The sequence below is a fragment of the Gallus gallus genome, chromosome 2, assembly GCF_016699485.2.
Source record: "Gallus gallus isolate bGalGal1 chromosome 2, bGalGal1.mat.broiler.GRCg7b, whole genome shotgun sequence".
Lineage (NCBI taxonomy): Eukaryota > Metazoa > Chordata > Aves > Galliformes > Phasianidae > Gallus > Gallus gallus.
In genome coordinates, this window is record NC_052533.1 from 22,978,280 (window position 1) to 22,993,002 (window position 14,723).

The following is a 14,723-nucleotide window of genomic DNA, read 5'->3' on the forward strand; positions in this document are numbered from 1 at the left end:
AAAATAAAATAAAACCCTATTGAACAATGACGCATTTTCAAAGTATTTTTGAAATAAAGATGTCAGCATTATTAGTGTTATATCTTAACTTCAACTAGTTAATAATGGAATTTTAACTCTTAAATCAAGCTTCGTTGTCTCGATTTTTTTCTTCTCTGTGTTGGGATTCCCTCTGTACAATACTTTGCATGCAGGTATTTCTATTATTAAACTCACAACAGCAGCTTCAGTCAATTTCAGCACCTAGCAGAAATAGCACTTTCAACATAAACCTTTGTGATCTCAGTTCTCTCTGCTTAGCTCAGAAGTAGTGCCATTTGACCATTTTTCCCCCCATTTTTCTTTGTTTCTCATATTTTTTCTTGATACAGCGATGCTACTTGTGCTGAACTAGATAATTCAGCAGTGTAAAGGCAACTGGAAAAGTCTAAAACCACAGACATGCTCAATTTCAGCGCAAAACAACTGACAACAGCAAGCACCTCACTTAAGCTGAAGTTGCTACTATATAGCATACCTGGTAATGCATTAATATATGCATGATGTAATCATATATTTCTCCAGCAAGTCGGTTTTCTGGTCTCCAGGGAATAATAACAAACTGAATTCCTAGTAAGGGCACCAGGATTAACGTGGCTCTGACAGCTTTCATATACATGTTGGACTCAGCACGGTGGGTATCTCTTAGCTTTGTCACCAACACTCGGACAATGTTAAGCAAAAAGAAAAAATTGACCTGTAAAGCAAAGCCATTATAGGTGAAAGCAACCAAATTAAACAGCATTCAAACTAAAACCATAGAAAACATAAATGGCTTTAAAATGCAGTTTCCTAGCTTCATTGTAGCCCCCAGTGGGCACTCCCCTGAGGGTCAGACCTTGGAGAGTACCCTGAACACCTTCAGAAAATAGATGTTAAGATGCTGTATGTGCTTCCCTGAGGACCCCGAGTGGATGTTTGAGATAGGCAAGGATCAGTTCTGAGTGTTTTGACACTGATGTGGTCAAATTCAGGGTCTCCAAGGAACAAAGCATTTCATAGAGTTGAAGCACAGCGGATGAATTATCCCCTGGGAAACGGCTGCTCTGGAGGTCACCAAGGTGTCATGCTTTGTGCTGCAGCCAGGTGAAAAACCCACAGGTGTCCCTGGGTGTATGGAGCCTACAGGGTACGCACATTCTCTGAGGGACCTGCTCTGGCTGATGTGTGCCGTCACTTCAGGATTGTGTGAGGAAAGGGCCAAGTCTGTCCCTGAGAAAACCTAGGCTCAACTTTGCCGCCCTGAGACTGGAGGGTCCTATGTACGCTGCCCATAGGTAACAAAACAAGCTGGAGCAGGGCAGAAAGGCCAAGGAGTTGAGAAAGTTTTGAACCCTGCTCTTTTGATCAGTCCTTCCAAGTAGCCCTGTATCTGAGTTCCAGTCATTTCTAGAAACCTGACTCCAGACATGGGTGCTCAGCACAGGGCCACATTGCTCTGACTTCACAGAGCTCCTGGAAGGATGTGCCTGGGGCCTGTGAAGTAACAGAAAAGCAACACGGGCTGATAATGAGCCCTGAGGACATCATAAGTATTACAGATTTCCCTTCTCTCCAGTGTGTAACCAGGCCGCCTTTCCTACTCCATTACAATACCAGCAGGCACCCGTGCTCCTGAACTTCAACAGATTTCTATAGCGACCATTTTTAAAATAAGTATCCTCTTATTACATAACTAAAATAGATATTTTAATAGTCCCAAATCCATGTGTATGAGAAACCTCACTTGGATCTTTCAGAACAACGAACTGTGAATCAGTGAGCTTTCACAAAGCAATTTGTAACTTAGCTACTGAGAGACCTTTCAACTATTTTACATTTGTGCTCAACTGGAAAAAAAAAAGGAATAATAAATGACTTCTGAGGTCCCATTCAGCATTAAATCTAAACATTATTCTCCATCCTCCTCTGACTTCACTCCCTCTACTTAACCTTCACTTTTAGAATTTTTTGAAGTTACTGTGGAAGATGAAAAAAAGACTCTGCAAAGGTAAAAAAAAACCCTCAGCTCTTCTGAGTCAGGCTACCACTATGAGATTTCTGTAGCAAATCATGAGGGACACTGTATAAACAGTGACAACTTCAAGAGAAAAATAAAACTGGAAACAGCACGAGAACAAGGCAGAAACTATAACGTCTTATTTTAAAAACAGTTACAGATGGCTCTGCTTCCATAAAACCAGCCCCTCCTCTTTTCTTTGCAGCTAAGATGTGCAGACTTGGGGCTTGGTGATCAAAATAAAGGCTAACTGGTGTCTCCTAGAAGCTGGCTTTATGACAGCAGCAGCAGTCAAGATCAAGCCAATAAACCCGCAGCAGATGTGATCCTGCAGGCGTGGCAGGCTGAACATGGCAGGGATGAACTGGCTTCTTTGTACTCCTGATGTGCAAGCTTACTTCTCAAGAAGGGGCAGAAAGACCTGTTTTTTTAGCTAGTAGACAGAGGGTTGTTTCCTTATTCAGAGGTGTTCTCAGCATTCACCACCAAATTGTTTAATCTTCTAGGCCACTCCTGCAGGTATATCCATGCAGAAGTTTGCAAGCAAGTGGAAGCCTGAAAGCTGAAAGCGCATCTTGGATGGCACACTGGGATGTGTCTGGGACTTGGGCTGAATAAAACTCAGTTACATAGTTCAGTTTGCTTCAAAACCTGATTATATTTCAGGTGGTTCCTTGGACTGATTTATAAAAAGTACTGAGAGCCTCTCTTTAAAAGAGAAAATCACAAACTGCTTTCAAATTTTCACCAGAAAACCTGAACTACAGACATCTCTACTCTCTGCACATTAGCAGCATTTCTAAAATAAGTATTAAACGGCTGATAGCAAATAACATTCTTACCAATAAGGCTGCCATTACAGGTCCATGAACAATATAAAGCAAGTGAGTGTCAACACTCATCCAGCAGCTGGAGGGGAAATACACCATAGAATTTATTATTGACTCAAAATGTGTAACACAATTAAATAGTGCTAAATTCCTTAAAAAAATAAAATAAAATAAAATAAAAAAAAAAGACATGCTACTCACTTGTCATTGAAGTATTTGGCTCTTGCAACTGCATGAATAGATGCTGGCACTAAAGGGAACCCTGAAATCATTAAAAGTATAGGTCAATCTTGGTGTTTTTGGCTTGAATTTCATTGCTCATAAAACAAATATATGTAAAGTCCCAGTTTTCACCCAGCACCTCAAGGGAAGCCACTGCTCTGACAGGGAGCAGAAAAGAGCAAATGTGCACTGAACCAGGGGGAACATGCCATGCTTAACATACCTCAGTTGTGTCCATCCTGACATTAAGTGGCAAGGTGCCCCCCCTCCTGTCTATCTTCCTTCAGTTTCTATGTATGTATAAGTGGCAAGGTGCCCCCTTCCTGTCTGTCTTCCTTCAGTTTCTGTGTATGTAGTCTCCCTTTCCAACAGGCTAGAAACCTGGGAGCCTGTGCTTCAACACTGACCCCACCTTGTACAACCTTGCACCCACAGACAGCTGGGGATCATGCCCTGCTGTCTGCCTTTTGCAGAGAGCTCTGTGGACACAAACACTTTTAGAAGAGGCAGAGAATCCTCAGACAAGTTCTTGAGTGCTCTTGCCACAGAACACAGGTCAGCCAATGCTGGAGTGAGAATAAGGTAAAAAAAAAAAAAAAAAAGTATGTAAATAGGACACTCCGCATTCTCCAGGCATCTCTAAGCAACAGCTACTTGCTCTACTGCTAAAATAAGTTCTTACGGCAGTTTAACTTTGGACAACAATGCAGCTGTGGGAGAATAAAACGATGGATTGCCTTCTCTTTTATATTGTTAAAAAACGATTACTTGGCTTCTTGCTGCAGGACACCTTTATAGAGAAATAAAAATCTCTGAACAGGAAGAAAGGAGGTTCCATTCTCAGGGTGACCTTATAGGACTGACAGCTTCAGAAAGTCCTTTTGTTTTGGAAATGGAGCAAGTTTGATCCAGTTTTGTTGACAGACAGCGGAAACTGAAATGCATTTTTAAGGGACTGCTCTTTAACAGCAAAGAGCATTGCAAGTAGATTGCTCCACATGATGCCTCGGGACCTTTTTCTTCTGCTAAATGCATTAGCCTAAAATATTTGGCTCAACAAATTCTCATGCAAATCTGAAGAACACAACGGAAAGTTTTCATTAATAAGGTAAGAAACTCTTGACCATCTATGGCTCAGATTTCCAGCCGCAGGCTGGTCCATGCAGCTAGATGTTGCTCTTGCCTTGGAAAGGGCTAGAAGCAGTGAGAAGGGGAGCACCAAGAAGGCCTGTCGGGTCCTCATGACCTCACTGTATCACTCCAGAGGTCCCACATATGTGTTACAAGTGCTGAGCGACTCAGAAAAGGTCCCACTCCAGCCATCCCAAGAGGAGGTATGCTATACCCCCAAAGGTCATGCCAGGTTCTCTCTGAAAAAAACTAGCAATTATGCTTAATTGTATTTCCAGGTGGATTCAGAAGACAATCTGCTTCAGCACTGCCCAAACAAATGATTCCCTTTTCAATTTTATGTGAATGAAGCAGCCTGATGGAGCAGAATGCAGTTGGATGCACCCACCTGATGCTGTTTTCTTGCCCTGCATAAAGGGTGATTTTCTAACCCGCTGAAACAACAGCAAATGAAAAAGGACACTCAGCAGCAGATGCCAGAGAAGGTGTCACATGAGGGCATCCCACTTGAAATACATCCATCTGTGTCAGATTCTGTTCAATCATCTGCAACCTTTTGTGGAAGCATTTTTGTATTTGCTCAGAGTTTTATTCTTTTAAACTAAGTTATTTTATAAACATCAATAAAGGTTTTTCCAAATAAAATAACTTTTAGATCTAGATTGCCTTGCATAGGGACTAGTTTTAACAAGGAATAATGAGTATATTCATCTTATGTTGAACATTTACCCTGATCTTATGAATTACAATTCAGAGCATGACCTGCTGTTGTTGCTCTGCATTGCCCTTTGGGGAAAAGTATTTCTCTTCATTGATTAACATAGCTGGACATTTAAAGTCAGACTGTGTGAGTGCTGATTTTGGAAGCAGCGGAATTATCCTATTTATGCAAACTTTAAGGGTGGCCAGGTAGTCCTAATTATTAGCATTAGGATCTAATGACTTTTACTTCAGTTAGAAGGTGCAAATGACTACTTTGTGTGGTAGTATCCATTTAGTTTCATTAATAAGAATGCAGACTTCACAGTCAGAGTTGTGTTGCTTTCTATTAACCTTTTCTCTCTCAGTGTATCATCACACCATTCCTACAGACACTGCTTAGTTCTGGGACAATGCTGCAGATACTGATGAGCATCCTTTCAGTTATCTTCACTGAATTACCCATCAAGATGCCAGTGATGCCCTCAACCGTATTTCAGCTAGCTCATAAGCTTTCACCCCAAGCCAGCTGTCCCAGTTGCACAAGATGCATTACCTACAGTGAACATCACTTAGAAAAATATGTTAATGTCCACTTTCCTCCTGCATAATGTGATACAGAATGACAGTAGTTCAGGAAGTCTTATGCCACAAGACATGAAGACAGCAAACTTTCTACCTGTTCAGAAGGGTATAAAATTACTCTTCAGATAGGGGTTCCATTTTCAAAAGCAGAGTGCTACCAAACTTCGTACATTCAAATATTCTGAACTATGGAAACTGCGATAGCACAGCTACTTGCTCCATGGCTCAGCTACTTGAAAACAAACAGCTCCCCCAGAACAAAACAATAACAACAAAACAACCAACAAAACAACTTTCTGCTTTGCTGTTATAATCCCCTTAGCATCTGCTGCTGGATGCCCAACTAGCAGTTGGAATCAGGGTTTTAAAGTTTTTCAGAACATTCAGGCTCATTTTCCTCCCATCTAACCAATTCCCATCCTTCCTCTGTTAAAGCAGGAGAGCTGTTTTTCATTTTCTTACTGTAAATGAAATAATGAAAAATGAAATGATGTGGATCAGGCGTTACATTTGCAAAAAGGATGAAAAATAGAAAGTACATTCTTTATGCTTCAGTCTGGGATTGCAAGAAATGGTGCAAGCAAACCATAATGCAGGGAGATGATGAACAAAGTTCTGCCATTTACTGCTTAGTGCACCAGTGGGTTTTGAAATACAAGGCCTGGCTCACCAGAAATTGGAACGAGGCCAGAAATTCACAGCTCCCATGCTGGAAAAAAGCTATTGCTAATGATTTGCTGTCCACACTGATGCAGACTGGATTTACAATAGAGATTTAAATGTGAAAGAAACGGTACTTCACTCCAATATATTGGTTGCATTTATGTGGCCTTTCATTGGACCGGGCAGTACAAAGAATAAATACCTGTTGTTGCTCATAATTAAATGGCAACAACTCCCTCAGTGAAAACAGAAGAGATCTGCATATTTGGAGCTGAAGGACCAGTCTTAGTCATGATTTCTTGGTTAATACACATGCTACTAAAGAGACTTTGCATAGTGTTTGTAACCTCTCCCATAGTATATCACTGAAATTTGCTAATTGACACCTGAAATGCCTTAGAGATCACTGCTGTTAGATAAAATAAGAACAGAGACATTATCTACACTTCTGTGGGTAGAATGGTATCTTCTCTTAAAGTAACATCTGCCAAAGTATATCCGATATTGGATTCGGTTTCAGAAAAGCTCTGGTTCTTCATTTTATGTGCTGCGTTTTTACAAACTGGGAGACGCAGATATTGATTTTCCTCCTTCTCATTCCAGAATAAATACACTTTTATGGGTACTGTCACAGATTAATATTTTTGCATGCAAAGTGACGAAACAAAACACATTCTGTTCAAATGAGAGATGCACTTGGATAAAAATCTATTTCACTCTCAAAGCTTTGCTTAACAAAGCTTGAACATTTCTTTCAGCAAATCCCAGGGTGCAGCAAGTAACAGATACTGACAGCTGTTGATATTTTTGTGACTCTGTAGACTCATACAAACAAATGCACTCAAACTTAGCACCCAAGAACTCAGTCCTAGGCTATGACTTAGCAGCGTGAATACAATGCAAACATCTGAAGCATTCACCAACTTGCTAAAAAGCACTCCATACATACCCCAGCCCAAGAGGTAGTACCAGTGCAAGCGCTGCTCCTCCGCAAAGACAGCCACCACAATCAGCGTGTGCAGGTAAATGCCTTCACACAGCATCCAGAAGTAGTTGCAGCCCAGCATGTACTGGTGGAAGAACTGCAGCACTTTGCAGCTTACCTGCCAGGCAAATGAGATAACGTCACACACCTGACCAGCATTCTACATCTAAGCAGGGAAAGGCAAATTATAATGCTATGCTATAAGAAAGCAAAGTGAAACAGTTGCCCAGCTCTTGCTGGGTTTCTTTGGCACATATCAGTGACAGGGATTTTAAACTTTGTAAATGAGATGAATAAAGCAAAAAACCTCCACAAAAGAGTAAAAAACTGTATTATAACAGCACTCCAGAAAGTACAATGCAAAAAAATCCCCTTCAAAAGTCCTTAGTTCCACATTTGCACTTGTCTTTTAGAACAAGCAACCTGTTCTTTAAGAAGGCTGTGAGAAAGACATAACTTAGAGCTCCAGTTTGGTGATTTCTTTCACTTTACTCAGAATTTTCAAAGATTTGCTTAGCTCTCCTGTGAGTCAGTCAGTCACTCCCTCTATCAGCAGCACCCAGCTCTGAACTCCCTCCTTTGAGAACGACAAGTGCTGCAGGTAGTGGAGATGAAATGACATGGAGGTGGGTGAGGCTGTGAAGCTGGACGCTGCTTCTTGCCTGTGGCTCAGATGATAAAGTGAGACTTCAAGCTGCTTGGTGGAGATGATGGCGGAGAGAAACACGTTGTGTCCATTCATCAGCTGGTGTGGGAAGAGACCACTCCTCCTTTGAGAGGCTCTGATGTCCGTCCGCTTCTACCACGTCCCAGTGCCCAGGAGGTCTATGAAGCAGGTGGGTGATGCAGGGATCTCTTCAGGGAACACCAGTAGCTACATGGACATCTGAGGTGCCCTCAGTGATGGCAAAATGCCACTTGTCACCTTGGCCACAAGGAAATATTCCTTCCCCTTCACTTCTCCAGATGGCTTCCAAGCTAAATTACCTGGACTAGAGGCAACGTTTTTGCTAGGACTGACTTGGCTCTTTAGCGTGACATTTCAACCATTCAGCAGAGGACTGTGTGCCCCATGTCTGTCTGGAGGACTCACAGTGCTCCTCTGGGACAGAAAAGCAGGTTCCATAGTCATTCTGTTGCTGAACAGCGTTCCCAAAGCAATTCACAGAACATGGGCATTTAGCTCTGTTTCAGTATTTACAATGAGGCTTGTTGCTCTGAATATAGAAGATCATTGACAGTGCAGTTTAAAGAATTCAGACAGGATTAACTTGAAGGACTGCTTTTTTTTGTTGTTGTTGTTGTTTTGTCATTTCATTTCTTCTGCTCTCCACACAGAGCAAAGCAGTCACAGTTTTTCCACACTGTCTGAACAGTTCCTACAAAGTATGCTGAGGAAAAAAGAAAAAGAAAAAGGAAAAAAAGAAGGATTTGCTGTTTTCAGTGAACTTTCTGAGTGAGGGAGTAACTAACTACATGAGCAAAGCCAGCCCTTGCTGCAACTTCTATCTGTAGCTCAATACTTGACATACAGAAAGCACACTGCCTGAAGACGAACTATCTTTGTTTCCTGAAGAACAATACATCTAAACTTAATTTGCTTCATTTCCTCAGCATTTCCTTCTTTCCTGTGCCCCCCACATGAACTGTCAGTCGTGGCTTTAAAAGTAAAATTAAGCACCTATGTCTTAGAGTAATGGCTATGCAGACAGCTCATGACTCTTTTGAGTAATGTAATCACTTGCTATGCAGTAAGTTACAGACTGCCATTGGCAAGACATGAAGGATGTGTGTGATTAGTACTTGGATGCACATCACATTAATTTGAGAACTAATCTGAAAAAGTTACCGTGAACAGTTTAAGCACAACAATGCACTGCAATGAATTATGCTGAATTCCTATCAATCAAACTACAGTGAAAATCAATCTTTGCTTTGGATGAGCTAAGAAATGCAGCAGGCTTCAGCTGTGGCTGAGTGCTGCCATGGAAATATTTTCCTCCCATGAAAAGTGAGTGTTTTTCTTAGATCAGAGCAACCCGTTGCTGATGAGAACTGGATTCATGTGTGGTGTGAATAAAACATGGCAAATGTAGCCACAGATCTCAGTGTACATCAGCCTTAGCTGGGAAAACTGCGGGACTCTGAGGTTTTGTGAAGTGCTTATTGTCACAGAAACAAGTAAAATGAAATTGCAAGATAATACAGGAGCAAATCTTTGATCACTTCCATGCTTGATAACTTGGAGAGTTAAAAAAAAACAAATGGTCAGGTGTTTTGTCTTCAGTTGAAGTTAAATACATTTTGATGCGAGCTCTTTCTGTCATTGTATCTCACACAATATGCAGCATGGTCAAATCTAGGATTCAAGGGATTATCACAGCACCAATACTGCTGCTACTACCACTGGGACTCATGATGGAGTGTAAAATGTCATCAGCTCTTGGTCTGTGGGTGTTCACTTAAGCTGCAGGGGAAAAAGGGGTCAAATAATAGAACATGGTCAGGCAAATTTTTCCTATCTGGCGAATTTTGCAAAGAGTTCTGTAACTCATGTGAACACCTCAGCTGCCGTATGAAATGAAAAGTTTCAAAAGGATGCTGGAACCACTTGGTGGAGAAGAAAGTAAAAAATCATTCTCCTTTCAGAAGGAGGAGCTAGAACTGGTGTTTGTGATTTTTTTCAGGATTTATTGGTGCATTATAAATACTGCTAACATTCCGGGCCTATCAGGAGGGTCCCAAAATTCCACCTGCCTATGAAGGATCGTGCAATTGCATGGCCATGCCACTGGCATGCTGCTCTCCTTGGCTAGGGCACAGCCCCTCCTCACAGGTCACAGGATCATAGACTCATGCAATAACCCGAGTTGGAAGGGATCCGTTAGAATCACTGAGTCCAACTCCTGGCTCCACACAGGACCACCCAAAAACCAGAGCATATGACTGAGAGCACTGTCCAAATGCTTCTTGAACTGTGGCAGCCTGGGGCCATGACCACTGCCCTGGAAAGCCTGTTCCAGTGCCTGACCACCCGTTGGTGCAGAACCTTTTCCTAATGCTCAGCCTGACCCTCCCTGCTGTTCCTTTTTATACTGTCCGTCTTTTATTGTGGTGCCCAAAACTGCACACAGTACTCAAGGTCCTTACGTGCCATTTCCCTGCTGAACTCTCCCTTATTGGCTGACGGAGAGAAAGCATCAGCAATAATTAATGCAGAATTAAATAAAAAACAGAATACTGCCTTCATCAGTAATAACAAAACATAACACCCACTTCTAATTGATTTTGAGCAGGTCTTCCTAGTAATTCAGTCAGAAGAAGTCCAAGTTTTAGCATAGGGAAGGCAACCCACCCAGATCCCTGTGTCCATGTTCCCGTGATGCTTCCCTGGTTGAAGGGCCACAGGCTGTGAGTTGGGAGCCCTGGGTTTCGCAGCCAGCCTTGCCAGCTCCACAACGCCTGGTCCATCACCACATGGGCAGGATGCCTGGCAATGTGCTCAGTGAAGCCTCTCCTCAATTGTTCTCCATCCACTGAAGTGCCCCAGGCTGACATTTGCAAGAAATAAATTGCTAAGAATAGGCCAAAGAAGGTTATTAGTTTTCAGCCAAGCCAGCTACATGGGCCACCACTATAGCTGTACATTTCTGTGTTTAAAGGGAAATAAGCATGTTTGCCCTCACTGAAGATCAGTCAGCATGGGCTCTCTTCACGTCTGCAGAACCCCATTGTGCATGCAGCTCTTCTTGAGGAGAGATTGTGCTGCTCTCCACAGAGACCAGACAGGATTTATTCCAACTCAGTTTGAAGACAATAAAATGCATTCTCAGACATTCTTAGCATGTTTAAGTAACTTGAAGTTTGGTTATTGACCTGCCTTCTGCATTTCTTTTCTGGTTATTAGAATGCTTTTCTATGAAAATATAATTAAATTCCCAGTATCCATATGTTACACAAATAAGCAATAAAAGGACTTTCCAAAGCAGGACAGTGCTAAGCATTGTAGCTGTAAATCACGGACTATCAGAACGTCATACCACTGTACAATACATCTACCATGAGTCATCCATTAAACTGTGTTCCAGTCAGAAAGCTGGCACACAGGGACTCAGGCTAAGATTAATGTTTTAATATACTTTTAAACCATTTACAGAACAAAATGTACACAGTCGCTTAGAGGGTTCCTAGGTTTTGTGTTACAAGAAAGCAAAATATGAAATTAAGCAATGAGGGATATTTTTAACAGCATCCCTACCCGTGCCTACACTGTGAGAAGCAGACAGTCTGGAATTAGGCATCACGGGCATTAACACTGTGCATTAGGCATCAGTGATTAACACAGCCACATCCGTGCACCCCAAGCTCCCAGCTGCAGTCACTGTCCTGGGGCTGCATCCTGGAACCCAGCAGGATGGGGCTGGGGTCCTGTGGGGTCCGTGAGGTGAACCCAGCACTGCAGTAAGCAGAGAGCAAGGCAGAGCAAGGTACAGTCTCCTTGTGCTCAATTGGTTTCCTTAGCTGGGGCAAGTCTCTAGTGGATCCACACACCTTGCACACACAGCCAGCAAGTGCTTTGCTATAACAGTCTCCTGTGAAAGCCCTAATGGCTTCTTGTGGTCACTGTCACCAGGCAGGAGGACTGCTGGGTTAGATGGTGGCAGCAAGGTGAGTTATTGAACAGCAAGATTTCCCTTCTGGATGTTAGCCGGTCCCATGAGCTTAATGGAGCTGCTAAACACAGCGCAAGTTAAGAAGGATGTCCAAGGAAACAAAAGCAGGTAATCTGAAGAAAGGTGTTAAATGGGACTGGAGATGCAGAGATTTTGCTGATTTTGATGTCAGCTGTTCTGAGTGTGCTCACTTCTCACTGCCACAAAGGCAGGACCTGCAGGATCCACAGACAGTGGAGGTGTGTAAAAATGTAGAAGCATGACAGACTTTTCACAGGGACATTTGAATCTGCAGTTTGGTCTCCATCCATGCTGAAACTGAGGGTCTTCCTGGCCTTTCTTGCAGAAAAGATGCAGGCCCCAAACCTAAGAACAAACCCCAGGGTCTGAGGCCTTCAGCTGCAGGACCATGGTGCATTTTGCAGTACAAGATCCTTTCTGGAGGAAACAACACTCATCCTCCCAAGTAAGAGGTCACATGTAGGGAAAACAATTCAGAAGTAATATCTGAAGAATATGATGGAGCCTGGGTTGTTTTGACATGGAAATACCTTGAGTCTGGGCTACATGAAAGCTATTGTCCCTCCCTTTGAGATGCTGCTTTGAGATACTTGAACCTACTAAGATGTACTGCTTTAAAAGAAGAGAAAGCAACTGCAATGTATAATTTCCGAATTATTCCTAAGGAAAGGAAAATGAGGAAATTTGTCCCAAAATAAATACTTAAGCTCTTAAATTGTTTTTCCTTCCCCCTGGAAGCCAGCTGTTAATTTGATGGTGTCTTACAACTGAGAAAATAACCAGAATAACTTTGTTGTGGAAGCTCAGATCTTTCTCAGAGGCGGTGGCTGGCTGACTTCAGTCCAGATATAGTTGTTCCATAAAAACCACAAATGTTCTTCACAGGAGTGTAATTTCTGAATGCTGTGAACATCCTTTAATCATCCATACTTCGTCTTCTGGGCATGGCATGGCACATCACATTAGTGAATCTGACACCACCAGGATTACACAGTGCTTTGTTTTCTCCATTACTCCGAGAGTTTTGAGGATATAAACAAGAATATAAAGACCTTGGGAAAAATGATGGGAATTACTGCTCTGTTTCATGCCATTTAGACACTGACAGCTCTGTCTTAAAATGAATGCAGATATTATTCCAGCCTGAAAATTTGTCAGAGTTCTGCATTAATCTCTCTGAATTTCATTGTGGGGAGAAGACTTGATCATTCTGAAGAGTTTTGCATTTGTATTATACTTCAGAATAGCTTTCAGTCATCTCTTTGCGCTTCCACTGGTTGCAGAGATCCCTGTAAGTATTCCACCTGGAAACAGGATGAAGAAAAAGATGTACTAAGATGAAAACCTCCAGAGATTCTTTAAGAGGGACCGGAAAGTTCTGGAAATAGTTTAATGGATGATCAATTTAATTTGACAAGAATGAAGCCTCCTGAAGCTCAACCCTGAGCATAGCACAGGAAACAACACTAAGGATCAAAGCACCCTTATCCTCTATGGAGCTCCATCCTGAAGCTTCCCAAGGGGACTGCTGGCAACCATAGGCCACACAGGCCAGTATTTTTGCCATTTATCTTCCCTGGTGTAAGTCATGGATCTTCTCATTTGAAAAACATATATTTTAAAAACCCTAAGGCTCTCTCAGCCTACATCAGAAAGAACAGAAAATAGCAAGAGACAAAAATTGTGTGCAGTAGTGAGAAGATAACACTGTCGCTGAAATTCTGTGAATCTCTTCTGTATTCTTGGCTCTCATACCCTGTTTATTCCTTTGAGAACAGGGGAAGCCAACAGTGCTGTAACCCCACAGATCACAGTAACTACTTCACAGACTTATCTTCCTACTCAACTCCTTTTTATTTCCACTATTCTACCATAACAGAGAGGAAAGACTAATATGCTTGGGCAGTCAAGATTTTCACTTGAGCTAGTTAAGTGAGACTTTTTATAGTGCTCTAGTGTGCATGAGAGTACTAAATTTTTTTTAATATTACTACTACTGTGACCTTGCTTTACTCACTGTAATGCTAATTTGAAATGCTTGAGAATGGGAGGGGACTACATGCTGCTGGCCCTGTTAGATGGAGGAAGAACAAGCTGCACCAGCAGGAAGAGTGGCAAACTAGTTCAAAATCTTTAAAGTTTATCTACAAAAGGAGGCAAGAGTGGGTTTCAGAATTCTATATCCCTTGTCTACCTCAGCAAGAGCTAAGCCAACACAAGGCTCCCAGGAGCTTCCAGTGGAGGACTGCTCCTTGCTATGGACTCCATAAAACCGCAGTTGAAATGGAACCTTTCACACCACACAATGTCGGAAGTAAGGGAAAAACTGCTACATGGAAGATGAAGGGGCTAGGAACTGCCTGGAGAAAGAAAGCAGGTATTCTCTCCACTAGAACAACAAAGTGATAAAAATACAGTAAGATCTCTTGAAGCTTTTCCAGAAGCAATTCTATCTAATTACTGAGCCATTACTGACTTAGGTCTCATCTGCAAACACAGTGGTGCCCACAGAGCTGATCAATTATTCAGTTTCAGTTATCAATTTCTCATTAGCAGAGTAATGCCTCCAGTCATTAGCTGTATCTTTATCTCAATCAGTATTTGGTATTACAATTACTAGTCTTGAAATAAGAAAAAATAAAAAATACAGATCTGAGATGCAAGGCTATATTAAAAGATTAGGCAGCAAGAGTTTTATTTTATTTCTAGGCTTTTTAACAGAGAACATAATGTGTTGTTCACAGACAACTCTTCTTCTGCAGGTTGTTCTCAAAAAAGAAGACACACCTTTCTACAAAATCTGTTCCAGTAACAGTATAATTAATTCAGTTGCTACTTCAGATACAAGATGCAAAGAATTATCTTACACAACAGTT

General features: G+C 41.9%; 1 protein-coding gene across 1 annotated transcript in view; it reads right to left on the reverse strand.

The window, feature by feature from the left end:
* Positions 1-14,723, reverse strand: part of CALCR (calcitonin receptor) — a 144,862-nt gene that overhangs the window by 21,541 nt on the left and 108,598 nt on the right. Inside the window, exons 8-11 of the mRNA XM_425985.8 lie at positions 7,118-7,271; positions 3,070-3,130; positions 2,881-2,947; positions 518-736 (exon numbers count right to left, since the gene is read on the reverse strand). Coding sequence (XP_425985.3) covers positions 518-736; positions 2,881-2,947; positions 3,070-3,130; positions 7,118-7,271 — 501 coding nt within the window. The remainder of the gene's footprint in view (positions 1-517; positions 737-2,880; positions 2,948-3,069; positions 3,131-7,117; positions 7,272-14,723) is intronic.